Consider the following 25,967-nt stretch of genomic DNA (forward strand, 5'->3'; position numbering starts at 1 on the left):
GTAGCATAGTCAGATAAATCAGGCCCTTCCGGGTAAAGCAGAAAACAGAAGAGGTTTCTAGCTCCCCATATGATCCTTTTCCAACCAGTGCTGACGGTGCAGGGAGAACCCCAAAACTGCAGCTCCCTTCTATGAATTGCTGATAATGATGCCTTATCTCAGACTTCGCCTTGTCATGAGATATCACTGCTGTGCAAATTGTAAATACAATTAATTATTAATTTCTAGTTTATTATTGATTGACCATTCTGTCAAACAAACTATATGATAAGCTGTAATAAATTCTTTCTATTTGCTGCTCTGACTTACAATTCCTAGTGCGGCAAAACTGAAAAAATACGACCAAGTCTCAGCTGACTTACAACGATCATTAGTAACCACGTCTTGTATGCAAGAACTGGATTCGGGCCATGCTGACACAAGACAATCAGTTTTCTATACTTGCAGGATGCTGTAATGAAATGCCTGATTTGATGAAGTTAGAGGCGTTATGATATTTTCATCATTGTGTAATAAAGCATCAGGAAAACTTCAAGCCTCTAATGTTATTGAATATCATGGTGGTGTTAATACTAACAGCGTACAGTTTGCAATGCAGGGGAAGGAGGAGGGAGAAGGACGGACAGCTTTGGCTGTTGGGTTTAGGTGAACGGTCTTTTCCAGATTAACGCATTCACCAACACCATTAAATGACTGGTCCAGTCACGGTTTTGCATGCACCTGGAACCTCCTAGCATATTCATAAATAAGAAATAGTGGATGGAATAAACAAATATTTATCATTTTTACTACAAAGCAAAGGTTATTAGAGGGAACAGTATGCTGGTTTTTTGCAGTTACCTATTTGTGGTGAATATTTATTAATATTGCTGGATATTCTTGTAGGAACTGAAAGAACACAAGGTGATTTTCATAGGAATTAGTAACGCACTTTTATATGCATACACATTTGTAGTTCCGTAGTGACTTTTATTTTAAGGTTATTGTCCAAATTTACAACAAATTAATAAAAATGGAAAATTAAAGCCAGTATTAACTGAAGTGTTGCTTTCCCAGAGTCCCAGTCACACACAGCATATTTAATTCATTCCTGTGAATTCAGCGGAGTTTTGTGTAGGAATAAAACAAACAGCATTTCTATGTGCTTTCATTGTTTAGCTACTGTACAATTTCTTGTGACTGCTGATATTATTTATTACTGGGAGGTTTGTTTGTTTTTCATTTGGAAAAAAATAGGCAATAAAACATTTGTTAAATTTATTTCTTTTTGAAACAATGGTAATAGAAAGATTTACATGGACGTAACAAAACAAGGACACAAAAAGCTTTATAGAGATCTTCATATAACCTTTCTTCTCTAAATATATACAACCAATACAAGTATTATGTGGTTTGCTCCTTTGTTCAATAATGAAGCCCTAATTTCCATTTCCGCTGCAAAGCTGTTCCACTTCTCTCACTCAGATTTTGCCAGCACAAGCCCCAGCTCAGGACTGCCAGCAAGAAAAGTCTGCCTGGAGGGAGAAGTCAGGGCAGCCCAAGAAGCCCGCATCCCCAGCTTTTCCAAGCCAAGCTCTGCCAACAGCGGGCAGAAGTAGCTCGTGTGGGAACAGAGCCAGGGTACCTGGTGGATGGGTTGACTCGACGCACCAAGTAGTTCCTGCCTGTGCTATAAAGCTTCACAGCTATCTAGGAAGAAGATTGCCTTGCACGAAGCCAGCGCACACACCACCAAGTTCATCAGTTCAGGCTCCACACATCACCCACAGTGCTTTCACAGCACCCCGATGAGAAAGCATGGCTAAAGCAAGCCTCTGAGCTGTTCGCTGGTGGGTGACTCCTGGCTGATCCGATAGGACAGGTCACATCATGGCCATGCTGCTGGGTATCTTCAATTTTGTGATTAGGAAATGACATGGGACTGGGTGGCATTCAGGGCAAGGCAGAATTTTGCAGAATCCTGCAACCTAAAAGTCTTTCAGGCATGCGCTGCAGGGTGGCTTTTCACTTGCTTTGTAACAGTATATACAAAGGGCAGCCGATCAGCAGATCCCAACCAGGCAAGCACGTGGGACATGAGACTTGGTGAGTGTCTTTCCTGCAGGTCACTTTGCTGCCTCCTTCAAGGCCACAGAGCCAAAGAAAACATCCTGTGTCCATTTTATAGGCTCAAATGTTATTTGTTTGTAAGTGAGGGCGAAGCCAGCTGCAGCCCTTCACTGCTCTTTAGGTGGGAGGAAAATACATATGATAAATCTGTGTCTCTGTGTCTATTCAACTGTGAACATGTTTTATATCTCTAATGGGTATGTTGGTGTGATGTCTAACGCTATACCATTCTGTTATGCATTTTTGGCATGTCCTTGCTAAATTTTTACATTCTAAGAAACCTGCTGGACTAAACAGACTCCCGCCCCTCCCCTCCCCACTAAAACTAATAAGCAAATCCAATGCAATAACTATGATTATCATTCTAGACTTCATGCATATTGCATAAATTAAATACATAATGTAACAAATCCTGTATGAATCGTAAAGAGTCTCCACCTAAGCAGATTAACTGGCGCACATATGAGTGTGAAATATTATACAGTGAAACCTGTGTGCCCTAAGAGACTACCCTAGGGTACTGACAAATACTTTACAACATCAAATTACCCATATTAAGCAAACTGGCTCTGCAATTTAACCAGAGATGGTCTATAATTGGTCCAAGGTACAACACTTTTTCCTAAGAGACCTGCTAAAACACTACGGATTTCAATGTCTATAGGCCAACCATATAAATGCATAGTATTATGAATAAACTCCGTAACTTTTAACAGTTTTGAATTATTGGACAATTTCATATCAATCAAAATAAAACCTGTTAAAAATAATTGTGTTTTTTTTTTAGTTTCATGTAACTGGCTACTGAATATTTAATTCAAATTAAGCTAAAATTAATTTTTAGTGTTGAATTCACACATTGAATGTACCTATTTCAAGTTTTCAGTAGAAACAAGTAAACATTTCTATTTAAACAAGCTTAGTAAGAGTGATTTCTGGTATCAAATAACTGCAGTATAATCTCTTATGGAATTCCCTTCACTTTTTTTCAAGTACAATTTTCAGACACATTTAATAAGAGACACATCTCTTCTAAATTGTTCTCCTCCCCTAAAAAGCGATTTGGTAAAAATGGCACTGGGGGCTCTGGATCCATTATCACACTGATTTTCCTACCCAATGAGCTCAGTTTGCAAGGAAATTTCTAACTGCCAGCTGCACAAACTCAGCCTGAGTCCTGGATCCCTTCCATCTCATGCATCACCACCAGTAATAAATATCCTGTAGGCCAGAATATGCCCTCCACGGCATCTGTGCAATCCCACTGCCATCCCTGAATTTGCACAGGTGTTGCTGGGGGCAGACGTTCAAATCAATAGGGTTACACACAAGCGGCTGAGGAAATTATCTGCCAAACAGAACTACTAGTACTACAATGATCTGTGGGACGGAAGGCACCTCGTCTGACTTGCAGAGCCAGGTTTTAGTCTCACAACTAGGAAGAAAAAATAAGTATTTTGTCTTGCAAGCAAAAATTCTGACAGGGTTGCCATGTATGTGGAACATCCCAACACTATTTTTTATGCTGCTTCTTAAAGCATAAAATGGCTTTGCAGTGTACACGATGCCCAAAGAACACATCTGGAATTTTAATAAGTTGCATTTTGCTATCAGGATATTATGAAAAATGGTGATACATCTTGATATCTTAAAACATCTCCTGTATAGGATCAGTATGTTGGGGCTGAGAGGAAATGGCCGGTCCGTATTGCCCCAGTGAGACAGCACTGTCATCCAGCACTGCCTTAGGGGAGGATGGCGAAGCAACACCGCACTTCAGGATGCCAGACTCAGACACCCTGACTCAGCCCCAGCCATGCGCCTTGTATACGACATGCGCTGCAAGAATGAGGTTGCTCGATGCTCAGTTCTTTACTCCTGGATTGTTTCAGTTTACAACCAATGCACACGATCTCTTTGCCCCAAGACGCCTCTGCTGATCGTATTTTCACAAACAATGGTCAAACAATGTTTCTAGAGCTACCTATGGGCAGCGAGCAGTTCTAGGGCAGTTCTTTCGCCAGATTTCCCTTAATGCGACCAGGAGTGGAGCTGTGCATTGGCCAATGAGCAAGTTGTCAGCTCTGGCAGGAGGTAAGCTAGGAGGAGCTGCTCCGGCTCCCGCTGACAGCTTTTCTGGGCTCCAGCTGGACCCCCCCAGCTGCAGAGGGCTGCGCCACCTGGGAGGATGCTACACTCTGTGCTGGCCAGCCAGCTAACCGCCCCCTGCACTGCCCTCACCATAGCTGTAGCTGATGCACGTACTTTTTGCAAAACAAAGATTTCAGCACACAAAATCAAGGTTAAGTACATCTGGATACTTTTGTCTACATCCAGTTTCAGACTGGATGTAAACTGAGTTTTTCTGCATTTTGACTAGTTCATCATCTCGAATTATTACCCTTCTGCAGTTAAATGAGCACACTTCGCCCCTCGCTCTGAAATTCGGTTGTTACCTGTGTCAGCTCTGGTCACCTACATACTTTTATTTTCAAAACAAAAGCTTTGTGGAAACCAGCGTTTGGCAATCTCAACCCCAACAGCGTGCAGTAGCTAGCGTACAGTAGCTGAAAAGACAGGACCGGATGCCATCTTCCTAGGGATGACAAGGAAGTTGAATTTTTCACGTGCATTAGCAGCTTAAGATAAAACCTCTAGGGAAGGAGGATGCACCAAATCTTAAAAAGCATAGCCGGTGTGCCTTTTCACTATTCTACCCTACGTTAGCTAACACTAGGTAAGGCCACAACTTATTTTTTCCTCATGACTGCAAGACTCAAGAAACTTCTGTTTATTCCAGAAAAGATCCCTAGGAAATACTGTGATCTAAGCTCGGGTGTGACCCCTCCGTTCAGAATTCATCATATGTTTCCCGTTAAGACAAAACTCTCCTGACACTGTAATTCTTTCTTCCTCCATTTTGTATCCACAGCTTGTGACTGAAACCACTTCCCACACCTTGCAGAAGGTGCGTAACTCCAGTTTTCCCACACGCTCCCCATGCAAAGTCATTTTGGGCTTTCCAGACAAAAATCTGCAGCACAATTCAGAACAGGCATGAAATAAATAACCAAGAGAACACTGCACTCATAGTACTACTTGCCTTCAGCCTTAGCACAGTAAAAATCTTGCCTTTTCAGTTTGTTTAAACCTAACACAGAGAGCAGGCACTATAAAGAGTGGGAATATCCTCTGCTTTTTCTAAACGCTGTTTCTTCAACAACAAACTATTTTTTTGCCCCTACTTAATCATTGTTTGGTAGTCAAACTCTTGCAAGAACAGCGTAAGGTCGGTCTCTTAAAAAGATGGATCACTGCATCTTTTTAAGCACCGATGGAGGCAGACGTAAGCACGTAAGGCCACATTCAGAGGATGTATACTCCTGCATGAAGCATTTTCCGCTGGCTAGCTTCAGGCCTTTGGAGGCATCTCGCCGGCTTCTAGACTCAGAGACCTCAGTGCTTTCACTGGCATCGTACACTCATGCTGCACTGCAGTCAGGATAACGCACCCCCCCCCAAACCGGAGCACTAGGAAGCCCCGTGTAGACACAGACCTGCAAAACCAGCCTCCATCCAAGGGGGCGGGCATTACGCTCTCTAGTGAACCCCGCTTTACCTGGTTTCCCCCACTTTCTGGGGTAGCCCAGACTTCTATTGACCTAGATAATGGAAAGATGATTATGCATTTGAATTTCAAAAGAATGAGTAGTGGGCCATTAGCTCTAACTGCTGCGCTCTAATAAGAATATACAGGCACGCACACATACAATTATTGAACTGCTTTTAGAACAGTAAATTATTTCATTTTAACAGTAATATCTACTTATTCATGTGCATGTTTTAATCAGATTTCTAAAATCCTCACGATAATTTTTTCTTGAGCGTGGCTATTATTTATCAGTCTGTTTTCAGCTTCATTATCGTCCTAGCACTACCCTTCAAATAAAACAAAAACCAATCAGAACAAATCATTAACAAGCATGAGAAAACAGTAATGCTGTTTATATTTAAAAGATCACTGAGGGAAAATTGAAATGCTGCCAAGACATTTCAGAAAATGAGATATACCAGAAAAACAGAAAAACGTGGTTTACAGAAGTTATGGGATGCCCATAGTATTAATATGCTGCTTCCCAGGGGCACACATGAAGGAGAAGAAACACCCCAGATGAAGTCTGTTGTAATGACGGTGGCTTCAACCTACACCAAAGCTTTATTAAAAATGATCTCTCCTGATCTCAATGTGTTAAATGCCAGATTCTGTCATGCTGGTGGAGAGAGGTCTAGTCACCAAAATGTCCTATCGATTATATGGTTTCCATTGGAATTGACTGAAAATTTTCCAAAATAGTTCACGGCTCTTGCAAAATGCCAATTCAACAAAATAACAGTATTTTATGAAAATTCATTGTTTTGATTCATTTCACAGGAAACTGAGGAAACCTTCAATTTTCATTTCATCAGCTTGAATTTTATGCAATTACAGGACATAATGAAATATCCCATGAAAGCTGAAACACTGACAACAAATTAAAACATTTTGATGCGTTTAATTTTGCAAAACTACACCATTATTTGCATCTGGATTCAAAGTACATGTAAAAACCTCAGAATTTCTCACAGGGGCTTTTTTTTTTTTTGTACTCTGGACACTGATATCTACAGAAAAATACTATGAAACAGAATTAACTAAGACACTTGGTATCGTGGTATCATTTCAGTAACAGTCCCACGAGCCACTGAGACTCCTGTCCACGCCACCATTACGAGAAACATACTCTCACCCTTTCTGAAACCCTTGCCAGACAGACAGCTCTGCAGGGTGCTGGATCTGAGCAAGTCCTCACCCGGACGGGCTGAAAAGTCCCAAATTCGTGGCCCTCTCAGGATGAATGCCCTGCCCTGCCAACAGCCCTCCTCACAGAGACCACAGCTGAGGCACGAACTCGGGCACTCCTGGAGGTAAGTGCCCGCTCTCCTCATGTGGCTTCTCTAAACTGTGGTGTTTTATGACAGGTTGAGAACCCTGCCAGACAAATTTTCCATTTTGCCTCCTATCTCCCAAAGGATAAGCATTATTATGGGGCTAGAGCGTACCACCAGGAGCAATCACAAGGAGGGAGAGAGATGGCAGCAAGCCTCAGAGGGAAAATTCCTCCTGGGTGCACTCATGGAGAGGCATAGCGGTATTTTTCAAAATACATCTTTACAATGAAGAAACTGAACCTCCTTAAGCTATGCCCTTTCCTTTCCCTCTACTCCGTACACCCAGGTGGGGTCAAGCAGGGGAAGTGACACGACACTATGTATCTGCCTCTTGTCTACTCCTCCAAACTCCTCCCGAGTCATGACAAGTGCTGCGGAGACCTGGTAGCCCTAAAGCATCCATAAAGCTAAACGAGGTGAGCGACTCTTTCTTGTTCCTGTGACAGCACTAGAGACTCCACAAGCCCTATGATATCATAGTCACATCATCCAAATACAGTAATTTTGCTGTGGTCTGAGGAAAATGAACCACTGTGCTAATTAGAGGATGAGGTACCAGGGGACCTGCTGCCCATTAGCACCAGTTCATAGGATGCGCTCTGACAGAGGAGAGGCTGTGCCAGGGCTCATCCCTCTTGCTGCCATCATGTCTGCATCCAGCCAGCAACTGTCACAAAACTTATTAAACTTTTGTCTTGCTAATAACTGTAAACAGTAGCTAGAAAAACAAAGGGACCCACAGAACAGTATGCGAATTCATTTTCACAGACGTTTTGCAAAGCAAAATGACCACAGATGAGTACACCCTCGGCTTTGGATTTCATAAATCCTGCGACGGAAACAAACACGGTATTATCCGGAATCGCTGGATCCGCTACGGGCGCTCTGCAATAATCGCATTGTTGAATAACTGGATGCTTTCTGGAAAACAAACAAACAGTCAGCACTGTTAGATGCTTCCTGATAAGTTTTCACCCCCTCCTTTGGAGAAACTGACTTTATCCTCTCCTGGACCACGCGGGAAACGCCTCCAGGTGGGTCCGCTGACACCCCCGCCCCCCCCCCCCGCGCGGCTCACCTCCGGCAGGCAGCCTGGGCCTTCCCGGAGGGCAGGGGGCTCCCCCCGCCCCGGCCCCCAGCGGCAGCGGGCACCGCCGCCCAGCAGGCCGGGGCGGCCCGGGCACCGCGGCACCCGCGGGCACACGGCCCCCCCCTCCCCCCGGGGCGCCCCGGGCCGGGCGCTGCCCCGCGGCCTCGCAGCCCCCCTCGCCGCCGCCGAGGCGAGCCCCAGGGGCCGTGGGGCGGGGGACCGAGGCGCCTGCCGCGCTCCGCCGGCACTTCGCGGCCCCGGTTCCGCCGCGGAGCGGGGGACGCTCATGGGAGGGCCGCGCCGCCAAAGGCACCTCTCCCGCGGCGAGGGCCGTCCCACGCACCCGCCGGCGAGGAGCAGGCAAAGGAAGGCGGCGGGGCCCGGTCCGGCGGGACGGCGGCGGCCACCGGCTCTGGCCCCGCTCCCGCTCCCTCCGGAGGGGCCCCCTCGCGCCGCCGCTGGGCGGCCGCGGAGCGCCAGCGCCCCCTGCCGCCCGCCGCCGGCACCGCCCGCCGCCCCGAGCCGCGCGGGGCTCCGCCGCCTCCGGGGGAGAGGGGCACCGCGGGGGGCCCACCGGCCCCCCCCTTCCCGCCTCGCCTCGCCTCGCCTCGCCCCGCTCCGCTCTGCGCCCGGCGGCGGCCGAAGCCAGCGGGCGGCGAAGCCCCCCCGAGGCGGCGGAGGGGAGAAACCGAGGCGGCGGGAGCCCGCGGCCCCCTCCCCGCCCCCCGCGCGGGGGGTGTGTCAGCGCCGGGCGAGGGGGAGGGGCAGCCGATAAAAGCGGTGGGCGCGGCGGTGGGCGGGCCCGAGCGTCGCCATTGGCCGGCGGCGGGAGTGATGTCACCCATATGACACGCTGATAACTAGTTGGGCGAGGAGCCGGGAGTTTCGCAGAAGGGGGAGCGCGCGCGGCTCGGCGCGCGGGGCAGGGCAGGGCGCGCGGCGGCGGCGGCGCGAGGCCGGGGCACGGGCAGAGCGCGGCGCCGATCGCGCACCAGCCCAGCCGCGCCCCAGCCCGGCCCGGCCGCAGCGGGACCGCCGGGGGCTGCGGGGCGGCGGCAGGAGGCAGCAGCGCCCGCCGGGGGCCCCGCGGGCTCCGCCTTGCAGCGCGGCGGAGAGCTCGGCTCCGCTCGGCTCGCAGCAGGGGCAAGGTGCGGCGGCGGCGGCAGCGGTGGGAGGGGGCGGCGGAGCGGCTTTGTTGGCTCGGAGGGGAGCGGCGCGGCGGGAAGGAGCGGCGCTTCGGCAAGACCGCACCATGGTGCAGCAAGCGGAAAGTACGGAGGCGGAGAGCAACCTGCCCCGGGAAGCGATGGACACAGAAGAGGGCGAGTTCATGGCTTGCAGCCCGGTCGCGTTGGACGAGAGCGATCCGGACTGGTGCAAAACGGCGTCGGGGCACATAAAGAGACCGATGAACGCGTTCATGGTGTGGTCTAAGATCGAGAGGAGAAAAATCATGGAGCAGTCCCCAGACATGCACAACGCGGAGATCTCCAAGCGCCTGGGCAAGCGGTGGAAAATGCTGAAGGACAGCGAGAAGATCCCGTTCATCCGGGAGGCGGAGAGGCTGCGGCTCAAGCACATGGCCGATTACCCCGACTACAAGTACCGGCCCAGGAAAAAGCCCAAAATGGACCCGTCGGCCAAGCCCAACGCCAGCCAAAGTCCGGAGAAAAACGCACCCACCAGCAGCGGCGGCAGCAAAAGCGCCAAGAGCTCCAGCAAGAAGTGTAGCAAGCTGAAAGCCTCCTCCGCCTCCTCGCCCCCCAAGCCGGGAGCCAAAGCCGCCCACCACGGGGACTACGCGGGCGACGAGTACGTCTTCGGCACCCTGAAAGTGAGCAGCAAGACGGTCAAGTGCGTCTTCATGGACGAGGAGGAGGATGAGGAGGAGGACGAGGACGAGCTGCAGCTGCGGATCAAGCAGGAGGCGGAGGAGGAGGAGGACGACGAGGAGCCGGGGCCGCAGCAGCTGCGGCGGTACAACGTGGCCAAAGTGCCGGCGAGTCCCACCTTGAGCTCCTCGGCGGAGTCCACCGAGGGGGCGAGCCTCTACGAGGAGGTGCGGGGCGGCGCCGCGGCGGCGGGCGGCGGCAGCAGACTCTACTACAGCTTCAAGAACATCACCAAGCAGGGCCCGCCGCCGCCGCAGCAGCAGCCGCCCGGCCTCTCCCCGGCCTCCTCCCGCTCCATCTCCACCTCGTCGGCCGGCAGCGAGGAGGCGGACGACCTGCTCTTCGACCTCAGCCTCAACTTCTCCCAGCACGGCCACGCCGCCGCCGAGCTGGGGGCGGGCGCCGCCGCCGGCAACCTCTCCCTCTCCCTGGTGGACAAGGACCTGGACTCCTTCAGCGAGGGCAGCCTCGGCTCCCACTTCGAGTTCCCCGACTACTGCACCCCGGAGCTGAGCGAGATGATCGCCGGCGACTGGCTGGAGGCGAACTTCTCCGACCTGGTGTTCACGTACTGAGCGGGGGCGGCGGCGGCGGCGAGGGCGGGCGGCCAGGCAGCGGCGGAGCTGGAGCGAGCGACGCCGGTGATGATGATGCTGATGATGATGCTGATTAAAAAAAAAAAAAGTCTTGTTTTCTTTAAAAAAAAAAAAAAAATCTCGAAGTTAGTTCCGAGCCCGGGAGTTGTGATTTTAATTTTTTATTATTATTTTTGTGTTTTTGTTTTTTTTTTTTAATTTTTATTGCATTTGGTGATCACAACAACAACAGCAAAGGCAAATGGGACTGGGGGAAAAAAAAATGATACAGAAGGCGCTGTTTGAAGCTTGTCGGTCTCTGATTGAAGTCTGGAAGATGGTCTGCAAAGAAGTCTTTTGGCAGCACAACTGTTACTCAAGGGGGTTTGTGGATTTTTTTTTTTTTTCCCGTGAGAGATCTTAAAAGAACTGTTCTGATTTTTTTATTATAATTTTTTTTTTCCGAAAGGGACCATTGCAACTTTTTTTGGAGGGAGAAAACTGATGTCTTCTATGCATCCGATTCTTAACAAAGCTGCAGGGAGCTTGAAAAAATGCAGACTGTACAAACGCTTACAAATAACTGAACTGACTTAAGATCAGAGTTTACTTTTCAGATCAAATTGTTTATGGTTTTACAAATGTGATTTCTACTTGCCAACTTTTTTTTTGTAACTTGTTCCCTTATACCTCCTTGATTGAATACCAGACAGCCTAGACCTCAGTACAAAAAGGTATTGAAACATTTTTGATACATAACAGACCTCAGTCTTTTTTAAAAATTAATATATTTTCAGGCGTATTTTTGTACAGTGAAAAGGGAACATTCTTGCTGTGTTTTTTCAGTAAGACTTTTCAGGCACTTCTTCCCTTTTATTTTCTTTTTTTTTTCTGTTTTTAGCATGCAAGTTTGTTGGTACGTTACGTCCTGGTTTTAAAAGGATTAAAATTTTAAAAAAAATAATCCTTGCATCTAAAGGCCTTGTGGTTTTAAAAAAAAAAAAAGGAACAAACACTTTTTTTGTACAGCTATAGTTCAGATTTGTTCAATATTTGTAGGTAAAGATTTATTGAAAATGGTGATATAGACCTCAGAGCTGTTATCTTAGTTTAAAAGATTGTATATGTACTGTACTATAGTAGGACTTTATGTATCTCATACGCTGTGATATGTGGATGGGGCCCCAGATGGAAGGTATGAAACTGGATTCTCGATTTTAGCAAAAAAAAAAAGAAAAAAAAAAAGAAAAAAGGCACATAGTTAAAAAAGTTTCTCATGTTGTGCAATATAATCTAAAGTACAGACCATCTGCATATTTTGTAGCAAATGATGGCAAAAGCAGACTTGTGCACTGTCAACATCATAGCCTGTTTTTTTTTTTTTAAATGCTGAAAGTCTGTATCTTGACAATTTTAATAAATCAGCTGGAACTGATAGAAACTCGTATCGCTATTAGTGTCTGTAGAAGTAACGCTGGAGATGCCATGTTGTCACCCCTCGCCCGCGGAGGAGCGGTAGCTGTAGGCTGTTGTGCATGACCGGAGCTAGGGGGGAAGGAGAGTGAGGAATGCTTCTTTTTTTTTTTTTCCCTTTTTCCTTCTTTTTTTCAGCCCCCGCCCGCCCTTTTCGCCCCCTCGGCGGTGCCGCGGCGCGGGGCCCCGGCGGGCGCCGCCACCGGCGGCCGGGGCCGGGGCTCGCTGGCTGCGGGCCGGGCCGGGCCGGGCCGGGCCGGGCGGCAGGTTGGCTCGCCCCGCCGAGTTTCGGCTCTCCCGCGTTCCCGCGAAGCCGGCGGCGAACGCTCCCGGCCCCCCGCATCCCGTGGCCAGGGAGGTGGGCTCCGGGGGGGTGTGTGGGGGGGCGCCCGCTCCCGCCGCCGCGGGGGACGCGGCTCCCCCGTCCTTCCCCCCCCCCCCCTCCCCCGGCTGCTGTTTTTTCCTCCCCTCCGCCCTTTTTGGACGAGCAGCCCCGGGGCGGAGATGCTCGGGGTAGCGGTGCCGCATCCCCCCCGCCCCGGGGCAGCGCTCGGCCCGGCGGGGCGGCTGCGGCCCCGCTCCGGAGAGCCGCCCCGGGCGGGGGCGTGGGAAGGAGCGGGCCGGGAGGGGGGGTACGAGCTTCTGCTGTAGGTGAGCAGACTTTGTCAGTGTGCGTTTTTTTTTTTTTTTTTTTTTTTAAACCTTAGGAGCCATCAGATTTCAGTTGCACGCTCTGAGAACTGCTGATGGCAATGAACAGACTCGCAAGGTGGAAGTTTGTTTCTCAAGAAGTTTACTTTTTATCTGCTAGGCATTGGTAAATTATTTTTTTTTTTTCTCCACTAATTAATGATCCAGCTGTTTACAGGGACAATTCACTGTGCTGGTATTTTGGTGGCAACCACTGCTACAGGCTTTCAGACTTGCTGAAATGAAAATCCTGCATACACATTTGTAAGGCATAATAAAACATAACATTAAAACCTGCATGCATGTTATGTTTAATCAAAGACAACTCTTAGGCATTTAAGTGGTGAGATATCTTACTTTAGGTTAGTTAAACTGGTAGTAAAATGATTAATATAATCTGATCTCTTTCTAATAATAATAATAATAATAAAACACTCATGATTCTAAATAAAAGTTGTTTGGCCTAAATCTTTGCTATCAGAAAAGAGATATAGCATATCTGGGAACTCAAATTTATGTCTTGCATTGTGATAATTCTTTATGAGAAACTGTGTTTTAAAACAAACTTAATTACAATATACAAGATATCCTTGGCAATGGATAGTCCTCAATAAAACAGAGTTTCTTGAATTTTCAGTTTTTGGTCTCAAATGATTAGTGTGTTCTCCATGTAATAACTTAGAAATCAGATTGAAAACAAATGACATTTATCTCTTCTAAGGCAAAAGAGTGAAAGAAAATAGATACACTGAAGTGCTCTAGCCTAGCCATTCACTACCCTGCTATCAAAAAGCTGTTTTTGGGCTAGGGTGATGGAGTAAGTTGATCAGGTTCTAAGTCTTATAACTGAGCCAAAATTCTCTTAGTAATTCTTCACGCTATCATGAGAGTATGGGGGCTTGTTCTTCCAGTCCCTTTCTCCTGATATGCATCCTTGCTTATTAAAGTGATATTAGGCAGTGTCATTAAACATTTGTGCTTTACAGATGTTCAGTGAGTTATGAATGATTATGGTCAAATATGGGCTGCATTTAGTTTGCTTTGTAATAAGGTCTGTGTCTCAGCCTACAAAAGTTTTGACTTGGGTGTATTTTTGGAAGATGTTTTTAAAATTACCATTTAAAATACTAGTCAAGGATAACTGATTTAAAGGATCCAAGTGTAGAGCAGTCAGGCATTTTAAAAGAGCAACAGGTCTACTTTAGTCAAGGAATATAATACCCACTCAGAAGTATCTCTTCTTTCTTCTAGATGGGAATTATACAATACTATATCAGAGGAATATTTTAAGTGAAGGTATATGGTGCAGGGAGACAGTTTTTGTCCAGGCAGTTGAGTTTCTTTTATTTCAGAGTTTATTGTTGCATATTGCTCAAGGAAAAATTAGGTAGTGTTCTGTTTAAGCCACTACACTGTTAGGGCTGAAGTTTGATGCTGTTGAATGCCTAAGCTCCTGCTGATCTCCGTGAGAGTAGAAAAAAATCTTCTAATAGTGAAGAATAGCATCTGCTAAGCTACTCTCATATTTTTGCTTTTGATGTATCTAATGATATTCATACCTCCTGTTTCTCTTTCCTTTTATTTTTTAGTGTACATAGGAATCCTTGTTGACATGCTAGAGCAGTCCTGTTGCAGGCTTAGTATCTCCTGTGGCCTTTTTTCCCCCACGTTCTTTGCATTTGTCGCTGTACAATACTACTCTAAGTGTAATAGGACTCAGTAACAGAAGGGAGAAAAATGAGCTTTTTTATGTGGAAGGACAATTTACTTCGTAACACTGAGGATGTCAACTCAATGTAAAACGTAATCAAACATGATGATTCTTTTTCATTTTAAAGTGAACGTTTTTGTAAACTTACCATTTTTCCTCTTTTGTTGTTTTTATTACGTTTTTCCTCTCGTGCTTTGCAAAGAACCACAACTGAAATATTTTCTTCCTTTAAGTGCAGTCTTTTACAAATGTGGTAGAAAGACTCATTCCAAGCATCCTTTAAGTGCTACATGCTCTTTAGGCATTCACTGTCGTTCAGACGAAACTTCTTCAAGTCTATTGAATGTGATTTGCACGCGTGCAGTCTGATCCTTTGCTCACGCCTGTTTGAGGAAAGTGCAACTCTGTTGTTACACCAAGGTGAAACTGGTGTGGGGTCAAAGTCAGGGCCATATAATTTTTGGGTGTTTAATATTCAACACAGCTCATGAAGTTCGTTTTTACATCTTCACAATTGTTGCCTAGTAAGGCCTTAAACCTGCACTGGCTAAAACAAAAAAATTCTCAAGGGCTGCTGGCAGGATAGGTGTCTTAGTTCCTCCTAACCTTCATTTGCAAGCGTGGCCAGGAAAAAAAAACAAACAACAAAAACTTAATACAATGAGTTGCCTTACATTTCCCCTACTATACAGTTGTATTCTTTTGATTTCTTTCCTTTCCCCTCACCCACATTGAAGGCTGTGATTGTTTTTGTTTTTCTTAATTTTTTTGCACACTACCTATACCGATTAACTGCCTAATTAGTTTTATCTTCTCTACATGGATGCAGTGAATTTGTAAGAGAATTTCACAAGCAAGTAGTTTTTTAGTGAGTTTAAAGTAAATAGAGTTTTAAAGACCTATTTTTATATTCAATATAAAGCACAAATGTGCAGAAAGTGTAGAATGACTTACAAAAAGGGAAACAAAAGTTCGTAATATTTCATGTATAAAAGTAATACCTTCTTTGGGTTGAGATTCTCTTAGAAAACCCAATACTTATGCCAGTGCAAAGATAGGAATATTTTAAAAACTCTTAGAAAATTGTGATTGACAGCAATTTCAAAGGAATGACTTCTGTAGATACAAGGAAACCCCTAAAGCAATATGGATAAGAAGGGGTGAATGGTTTTCAATGGTGAACAACAACCTGGAAGTGTGAGAATGGAGGTTTCAATCCTTATTAATTAATCAAATTTCTTCTTTTGTGGTTAGCTGCAGCGTCTGGATTTTCTGTGAAGCGCAATCTTGCAGGCTGAAAAAGCGCAAGGGCGCCAAACTTTGAAGTCTGGCGAATACTCAGAAGGAGGTTTGATTTAGAATTATATGATATTACTAGGGCTTTGGATTTTGGCAGTTCCCACTTCCGAGAAAATCAAGACACCTATTTACCTCTTGAAGAAATTTGATCAAATAATAATGATTAATCCAGGAACTCCCATTGTCACAATTTGTTTTTGTTTCCATCGTCCTGCTTATCTCCAAAACCAACTTGCCTCAACTCCTGGCGAAGCCAGGGAGAAGAGTTATATGCCATTGTTAGTTCATTTACAATTTGTATCTGGTTTTGCTCTTGTACATATGTTGGCGTTTTGGAGTCTTTACATAAATGCTGTGATACTTTTTTCTTCTTTCCTTTTATTTTTTCGGTGGGCTGTTTTAAAATGGAGGCCTGTTTTCCAGTGTGGGACTTTTGATGGTTACAACATTTCAATGATGTTGCATGATGGCCACAGGTGGGGGAAATTGAATGTTTTAGAGCAGTTTTTCAAGCATGACACTTTTAAAATATGTAATTTCAAAGACTTTTCAAGGCCACATGAAATTAGTTTTCATAGCCACTCCAGGTCTTGGGGGGAAAAGCTGAAAAGTACTTTTGTTTAGAAGTCTGAGTGATGGTGGGGGGGAAACCTTTTCTTGAGGTTTTTGCATGCCAGTGCACGGCCTATTGCTGTGAGAGAAGGAAGATGGTAAGGCTGCTTGAGGCAATGCACTGGAGGACAAAGTGTTTTCTAGCACTAGAAAAAGAAAATGCATGGCAAAGTTTTGTCTTCTAGTAGACTATATAGCATGCAGAGTTTAGTATGTGTCAAAACAGTGTATGACATTGCTGTATCAAAGTTGTAAAATTAAGCATTATTTATTGAAAACTATGTATTTTTTTTGTAAAAACCTGATCACCTAGAGGATTAATATCAGTGACTTGTGCTAGTGCTACAAACTTAACCAGCTTCTTTACTACAGTACTTGATATGCAGTGTTAATGCTCAGGGTTGAAACCAGTCCACTCCAATGTCTTTTTTTGCAAGAGTTTTTAAATAAAGGAACAACATAATGCAATTGTTCAAAAGACTCTAATAAAATTGTGTGATCAATCTTCCTATGTGTTTTTATGTGGATTTTTTTTTCCAGTGTTGCATTTGGTAAAGACAGTTCAGCTATTATAGTGAATCCACTCTTCATTCTGCGGGCACCCAAAGCTTCAAGTCAATTGGAATGTTATGTCTTTCAAAAAAACCCTCGACAGATAGTTATGGTCAGGGTAGTATGTACAGAGGGTAAGTGCTGTTCCGGGCACGCCTGAGGGACACTGAAACCGAGAGTAAGCCAATTAACTTCCTTTTTTTCTGGTTAAGGCTCTGGATAAAACAAAGTATTTTATGATAAACATTTTAGGTATCGCTTTAAAGTTGACCATGAAAGAATGAAATAAGCTGGATTATATGCCAGAAAACCCCATTTCTCTCTGTATCTTTTTCTACCAACAATTTACCATCTAAATGTATTTTGGCATAGAAAAAAAATCTTTCTGTATTAAGATTCTAGTTATGAAAATGTTTTTATGAGAAGAACCCTGTAATCAATTCTTGGAACTATAAAAAGGTGTTTTTAATGTGTTTATGTGGTGAAAGTTTGTTGTATATTAAATATTGGTTTATAGAAATGGTGGAATTATATTGTTACAAATCCAAAATTTGCAATTAACACAAACTATCTATTGCTGAAATTAACCTCCTAGAGCTCCTGCCAATAGGCATACTCTCATATTCCAAAAAGATACAAGGCACATCTCTCTCTTGCTTGTATTTAATGTCTATACCTATGCAAGTTTACATAGGGATGAAAATATCAAGTGATAACACCTTCTTTCCCACCGCGGGGGTTGTTGGTTACTCCTAATATCCAGGAAATAATAGAAAAATTCTAATCAACTTCAGCTGTAGCTGATATAAGCCTTTAAACCTGGGAAGAGTCGACTCACCAAATAAAAGGTTCCAGATAACTTTGCATGACTCCTGAGCACAGCTTTTCCCATTGTTCTCTTCTTTCCTTATCCCAGCAGAGTTAGCGGAATAGCTCCTTTCTCCAGAAAACACTTCTTGGATGACAAATAATGATTTCTGTTTAACTTGTCAAAACTATTGAGAACACTGAAAGCAATCTATATAATTTCAGAAGTTGGTTGTAGTAGTATTTTTTCGTGTGAATGGAGATGTGTAACTGATGTGAAGCAAGAGTTTGAATGTGACATGTCATAGTAAAAACAGGAAGTTTAAGCTGGTCATTGTCAATCAGTGAAATAAAGTCTTTATGTACAGCCATCATACCACTATCCTTTCTGGACATATCAAAAAAAGTTGCAGAAAGCATTTTTAAGGTATTTTAGAAGGTTTTGAAACAATGCAATCAGAGTATTCCATGGTGGGTTTTTTTGGCTTTTTAATTCCCATAGAGTTTGTTTATTCGAGTCCCATTGTATGTAAGCAAAGACAAATTAGAAACCTTCTAGAACAGACTAAGGTCGTTGCCATACTATCTATCTCAAATATCTCTAGTTGAAGTCTTCTGTTTGGTTCCTCCTGAGTGACAAGTGTCATTACCAATTGGAAAGTTGAGCTTCAGTTCTGCTATATCTGGTCTTACTATTGCCAGAGAGAATTTCTGCCTGATACATTGGGAATATTTCCTATCCAGTGTTTGAAAGTGTTTTTAGACTGGTAAACCACAAGGTATTGCATCTTAAAACGGTCATTGTGGAGGTGTTGTATGGCCTGGGTGTTGACTCAGTTTTATATGAAAGAAAGGGTAGAAGCATGTGTTTGAGGGAAAGAAGAAAAACGTTTACTGAGCATTTCAGTTTTGATAAATATGTTCTCAAATTTGAATGTTAGGTCTAACTCTAGAAGAAATGTACAAAAACATGGAGCATAGGTAATATAGACCCACACAGATACCCAAAACTGTTTGCATCATTACAGAGTTAACACAAGCACATACACGGATAGTTGTGTTTTCATTAAAATGCTTGCTGGCTGGACCACTCTAAATGACTGAAATGTAGTGCCCATTAAAATCTATACTTTAAGGTCCTGAGAACTTCAGAAAATTTTCATCTGTTGGATTTAAAGTGTTATCCCTGGAGTTTCATAAGTTTTAAGATAAACTTTTCATAACCTATAAAATTTTGGTAGAATACTAAAAAAAAAAAAAAAAAAAAAACAGCACACAAATATCTTCAGCTCTAGGAATGACAATTTCCACCATAGTCAGAGTAAAAGGATCTTGGCCCTTTCCCTTGAAATCTGACGTTTACATTTATTGGTATTACTCTGACATTTACATAAGCTAAAGTGTCTATGATAGATCACTTTTTGTACAACTCTGCAAATTCACTTAAAAGATGATTATTATCTCCAACCAAAATTGACTCATGTATATACTTTAAAATACAAGCCTTACTTTCTCAAATTATAATGTTAACAAACACTGGGGAATGAGTACATAGGGAATGAGGCAGGATTCATCTGCACGCAAGCACAACAGGCAGTCCAAGAAATGTATAGCAAAAAAGAAAATCTAGATCTCACTTGTAATTGTTCCATTAAGTTTCATTTTAATGTGGCATTTTGACATTTCATATGCACAAGTAGTTTTGTTTTTTTTTCTCTAAGACACCAAATATACATCAAGTTAAAACTCCACAATAAATTTATGTGTTCAGATTGCTTTTTTCAAGTCAGTACTATACCTAAGAACTATTTTGGGTCTAATTGTTTGTAAAGTAGCTTACACCTGCACCTAGCCTTTACTTGATGAGACTTCATTTGTCTGCGTAATCTTATTGTAATAATATTCCCCAAATCTCTGTAAAGCCTGCCTTTCATTCATCTAATTTCGTTCACCTTGTTCATTAACACTCATACTCTTTACAGATCAGAACCAAACTGCTCCCCTGACAGTAGCACTGCTGTGCATTGCCTCTCATTCTCTTTTCAAGGGTAGAAAAAGAGTAGAAAACCACTGAGAACTGCCCACCTCCCACCTGTTTATGTCCTTGGAAACTTCTACTACTCTGTCTCTTTTTTAGGCTATGGACAGCCATAGCCTAAAGTCAGCTTTGCTTTCCTCAGCTGTACGTGGTCATTCATCAGCTGTGGGTTATCAAAGCCAATAGTTCTGCAGGCAGAAAGATTCATCTGAAGTCAAGTACATTTATGAAAACCGCCTACTTAAACAGTTAAAACTATCCACCCTGATTTTGCCTGAAGCTGATGTGAATTGCTCCATAAACAGAATAGTGGGATATTGCTGTCTGTAAAAGGGGAACTAACGACAGCAAAAATAACCCCCCCAGATAACTGCTGGTTTGAAACGTGACTCTTGATGTAGTCGTGATGACCTGAGTCTTCTCCAGCCCCAAAGAAGAGCTTTTGTGACTAGACTAGACATTTTTGCTTATTTTCACTATATTAGTCAGATGCATTTTTCCACAAACGTATTATGCATTTGGAAGACAAGCAAAGATGCATACAAAGTAACAAACAATTGGAAAATATTTACTAATACTAAAAACATTTAAGAAGACTATGGCAATAGATTTTGAAAAATACTTAGCTTAGATTTCCTTATGGCAATCTCCTGCACACATGTTTTCCCTCCAGCCTTTTTCTGAGCAAGTATTTTATATATAAATGGACAGATGTAAATATTGATGTATATCACAGCCTTTCATGCACAAATGTAATTAAACAAACATTACTAAAGCTGCTGTATCAGTCATGCAAAGTTAAGGAACAATGTAGGGAAAAATGCATTTGCAACTTTATTCAGATCCTTTTTAATAAATATACTGACATGAGAGCATGTGTATCAAGTGACGCAGTACCTAGAAGTCAGGCACCTGGCCCCAGCTGGCCATCCACGATAGATTTCTGAACTCGGCCTTCGTGCTGGGTGAGGAGCTGTCTACAGCCTGACTGTAAAAATGGGATGTGTTTGGTGTCTCTGACACCTGACTCAGGAGTTCACAGTAGACATCTCTGTCCACTCAAGACCTCAAGTGATTTCATAATTTTATTCTGGCGACAGTTGACAAGCTCTTTCCACTGATATGTTATCCTGTAGTTAGAGCATTTGCTCAGGAAATAGAAAGGACAGGGAAGGGATAGAAAGCACATCTAGACTAAGAAATTAAAACAGAGTCAGCACATAGTCCAGGCACTGGAACTCAGCTGTCTGTATTGTTAAATTGTCAGAAAAAAACCCCTGACATGGTTTTGGCTGGTGAATGCTAGCACTCTTCCAAAAAATCACTGGAACAATTTGGAAATTAGCATGGGCCAAAGATCATTCCCAATAGGCAGTTTGGATTCAGCCACTCTGTTTTGGAAAGTAAGAGAGTTTAATAGCATAGATGTGGCCAGATCATGCCAGCTGGCCTCAGATCCAGGGAACAGACCCTGGTTTAATTTACTAGCATAGATGTAGCTACAGGTTATAAACACTACTTCTGCAGGATTTTGACTGAAAAGCCACTATAATTTTGGAGAATACCTTGACCTCAGTCTGTGGAATAATCTTGGAGAGATGATGTCACCGCTGTCTACAACTGGAATGCAAAAGTCATGAGGCCAAAGGCAAAGCAAAAAGGTATCTTCTCTAAACTCCTTCCTGCTATATTACTGATCCATACTGCCTCTCATGATATATAGTGTCAGTTCTACAACTGTTGCAACCCTGTCTACATGGGGGCTCATCTTTAACAGGAGGACCACAGGATGAGACTATGGCTACACATTTTTTAAAACTGGGACATTTCTTACAGAATTTGTGACGGGGAGAGAACTCCAGCTAATAAAAATGATAACAATTTACACTGCAGTGCCTTCACTCCCAAGAATCCAAAAGCACTTTACAAATACTGTTGGCCAATTTTGTGCTCTCCTTGTAGTCAAAACACCTACTGAAATCAATTGTAGAATCACTTGTATTGAATCTCCTCCAACTGCAGAGCTGAGTGAGAATTTTATATGTTGAACAGCTGCAGAACTGGAGCCTTGAAATTGCTATTTAAATTATACATAAGAATCATACAGTGTATGTTCTTCTAGCACTCTCACAGTTAGTTTAGACAATATTTTCATAAACTGCACTCTTAGGAAAAGAAATCAATCCATCTGGACTAGATAAGAGGGAGTCATTAAGTATTTTTCCTGCTTAAATATTAACATAATTTAGTGAAATTGATTTAGTGTCCTGAGAAGGGGATGCTCCCTTGATCCAGAGAGCAGTGTTATGGTCTAACCTCAGTGATTACTGAATCACAGAGGTCCCTGCTTCAAATATAGATTTTTATCTCTTTTTTTAAATGCTAAGTATAAAAGATGAAACTAGAGCTAGAAAAGCAGAAAGGAGGATACATGTTTCAGACTCATTTGGGTTATACTAATACTGAAACAAAATGGTACATCTGCAGCGCACCAGATCTCATTGACTTTTCTGATGTTCAACAGTTTCTTGCTCCATGCATGTTCTGCTGGTATAACGGTGTTATAGCAGCACAGAATAAATGCCATCTAAGTTTGAACTTAGACACAGACTCTCCTGTGGATATTAGGAAAAACAGAGCAGAGTAGGCTTGACTTGGGGAAAAAAGGGGAAAAACCACAAAGTTAAAAGGGAAAGGCAAGGCAGACAGCTTGCCTACAAAAAGCTGCCCACTGAGCTCTATCCTCTGTTTTTTAGCACCTATATGGGAGGACTGCCTCAGCAAGATAATTTCCAAAGTGCCCTGAATGCTGGGGAGCTGCCTCTGCTGCTAGGTCTGTCAGGTTCAGTCCCAGTTATTTGGCATTTCTGAGATATGAACATGCCCAGGGCACCAGCCAGCAAGATGTGCTGTGGCTGCCTGGTGTCGTCCCTGGCTTCATATGGGACACATGGCAACCCCAGTCTCCACCAGTCTCTTGCGGTGAAAGAGGTGGCTGTACAGGGAGGACGTGTTGTCTCTGGAATTTAAAACTTGGTTCTACAAGGGACGAGGACAAGGATGTGCAATCCCACATCCATGCTGGCGTTCGCAGACAGCTCCTCTCCTAAACCACTGGAGGTTCTTGGAGGGCTGTGTTTCCACACTGCGCTCTTGGAGAACGAGACCTTGAGCCTGAGGGATACTCCTCAGGCTGACACCAGCATTTTCCTTATTCATCATTTCAAGAGAAACCTTAGTTATGAAAACTGATGACAAGTAAGTGTGACATATTTTTTTAGATGCAGCTTGATACAGCTGCTTGATTCCCTGTGATCACTTAACCAGCGAAAAAGTTAGAGCAGCAGCAGATTTCTTCCATTGTATCCTAGAGCAAAGAATTCAATTAATGTGAAAATACTTCTACAGTCACGCCCAGAAAGTCACTTTGTATGAAATTGGAGACAGTATCTATTGAATAATGACCTGATATTGAATGAAGATTCCCACTAGTGTAGGATTAGTAGGCTTAACCATTAGCAAGTTTCACAAAATGCTAATAAAATATTTATTTGGCTATTACTTTTCTTGACCTATTAGTTGAGTTCACTAATGGATTCAGGCTTCCCAGTCAGAAACTTATACATTTATGTGAAGCTTAGCTAGCTGTTTTCCTCAGTGATGAAACATGTGGTTTTCTGTCACATATTTTTATTTTATAAAATTAGAAGTGTATATACATATATATAAAATGTTGTGAATATTTAAGAAGTAAAACACTTATCATTTTAACTCAAATATTTTCAGGTATTAGAAGATTTAAAAGAGATATTCACCAGTTGGTCCAGCAACCATTTGTTTAGGATATTGTACTAAAAATCAGAAGCTACTTACTGTATACCTTATATTAGGATACTGTCTAGTCAAATTCATACTCATTGAATAATTCCATTACTTTTTTTTCTCTGTCTTAAATTCTCCTGTAAGAGCCTCTTAATGCATCTTGATTCCGAGAGTCTCCGCTCTGTACAAATCACTCTCATTCATATTAATGTCATTTTTGCATGTAGGAGAACTGGGATGTTGGAGCTGATATATATCAAAAAAAGATTTTTGAGGAAGATTCCCAGAATTCAGAATTCTTGTCCTTTGTGGGAAACATAAAGCAGCTACTTGAGGTGCCACGTATAAATATATTATTATAAAAGTTATTTTCAATTTCATTTATATGAAGTGTATTTTAAGGCAGGCACTTAGTTCCAGCTATACATGATGCCTTGTGTGTTACAGCTGCAGAAATAAAATTAAAAATGTTGAGTCCATCGTAAGTTTTGACAAGCCTTGAAACAGAGGGATTATCTGGGAAAGACTGGCAGGGTGACAATGAAATAAGAAGTATTTTCCCCAAGGGCTGCTAAGGGCCAGGCACCAATTCCCGGCTCACAAAAGTTAGCAGGGACTGGAAATTCTCCTTGGCTCCCAAGAGCTGCTTGTAACCTGCTCATCTGGGAGGCTAATGCGTGGGATGGATTTCCCAGCACACCGTAGAGAAATAGGTTGCCTCCAAAATGCAGAAAGATATTCTAACTGCTTTTTGTCTTCCTCTTTTCTGGTAACTTTGCAATGTGATTCAAGGATTTACTTACATATTTCACGTACGTAATAAATAGAATCAAAAGTAAATGAAGTAACATTAAAAATGTAACCCTCGACCTCTTACTGAGGAAATGAGACAGATATTTAACAACCCTCCTTTCCTCCTATTTTTCTTTTCCTTTGGGAAAGTAGCAGAAGGAGAAGCTATGGGGTTTTTTGTGATTGTTTGTCTTCTCCAGTCTTGTTGCTACTAGCTTTATTTCATGCTATCACCATTTAGCCTTGGATTGATTAACCTTGCCAAAGCTAAGCGTTAGCCATCAGACATGTAAAGTACTATGGGAATATGCTGCAAACAAGGCTTAAGTGAATAGCACAAACAGAATAGCTGGTCTGCTATCTGAAATGTCAGTAATAGAGAAAACAAACTTGAACAGACATCTGTAATTTTCTTCTTTTATCTGTAAATGTATATTTTTAATAGATGCCTCAGTGACAGCTGAAACAAATATGTGTATAAACTATATGCACTGTCTAAGAGGAATGAGAAACAGTAGAAGGTGAGGCACATTGCTGTTTTTTTCCCTGGGGTGTAGCATGTGTAATACATGAGAAAGATGACATCATCCACAGAAGGGACTGGATTCACAGACATTCTATAAATAAATCATTCAACAAAATGAAGAACCAGCAAAAGAAACAGCTGGAATCATATTCTTAAACATGCATTATTTACCCAATAATCTGGATCATCTACAGTTTTCCAGTTTCACAGGTAAAGGCAATAAACATTGTCGTCTGAAAAACAAACAAAAACCTCCCCTTATTTGTATCTGCAGCTAACGTGCATAAAGTTAAATAAAACCAACTCTGTACAGTCGCTTTCATATATCATTTTCATAGAACCATACATGACTATGGTTTTGGGGGTTGGTTTTTTTTCAAATACAAGATGGAAATACTCCCCCAGTCCAAACAGGTATGGAATAATTTGTGGGCTATGAGGACTTGGTGCACAGAGGATGAGTGTGTCTGGGCTCCAGTAGTCCAAGAGGGAGGTTTCTGTATGAAGCCACCACCTCCAAGGTCACAGGGTGAGCCTTGGGAAACCAGCCTTCCCCCTTTCTCAACCCTCTCCTGACACTAGCCTCAAAAATCATTTTGGGACTTAGATGTCTGCATCTCTTGGACTTTTCAGATTTGGGGTGGAATTCAGACTCTCTAACCCACCCAGGTCCCTGCTGAGAAGGTTAAGTGCTTTTGGTGTCAGGCTATTCAGCCCTAATCACTGCAGGTGATTAAAATCCAGTTCTGGGGCAGGAGGTTCCCCCAACACCAATGCAGGGGCACTACAACGTGCTCAGCTTTGGTTGAGGGAGCACTGGGGACAGCAGGCACCTGGGCTTTCTGGTAATTCAGAAAGGTAAAAAAGAGGGGTCAACTAGGTCACTATGCTTAGCACAAAGTTACATCATTCATATAGTTGCTTCCTGGCAAGATTGCTTTTCTAAGTGAGAGATCTGTCTCCGGTGCCTTTCTTGGGCTGCAGCTCTCG

General features: G+C 43.4%; 1 protein-coding gene across 1 annotated transcript; it reads left to right on the forward strand.

The window, feature by feature from the left end:
• Window positions 1–9,065: 9,065 nt before the first annotated feature.
• On the forward strand, window positions 9,066–16,948 carry SOX11 (SRY-box transcription factor 11). The gene has a single exon (XM_064447994.1). The coding sequence runs from the start codon at window positions 9,441–9,443 to the stop codon at window positions 10,653–10,655; it is 1,215 nt and encodes a 404-aa protein (XP_064304064.1). The 5' UTR covers window positions 9,066–9,440; the 3' UTR covers window positions 10,656–16,948.
• The last annotated feature ends 9,019 nt before the right edge of the window (window positions 16,949–25,967 follow it).

Source organism: Phalacrocorax carbo, chromosome 3 (genome assembly GCF_963921805.1).
Source record: "Phalacrocorax carbo chromosome 3, bPhaCar2.1, whole genome shotgun sequence".
NCBI lineage: Eukaryota > Metazoa > Chordata > Aves > Suliformes > Phalacrocoracidae > Phalacrocorax > Phalacrocorax carbo.

Bases quoted from the DNA above. Each gene is read 5' to 3' on its own strand.
- SOX11 (XM_064447994.1), top strand. From the start codon at position 9,441: ATGGTGCAGCAAGCGGAAAGTACGGAGGCGGAGAGCAACCTGCCCCGG.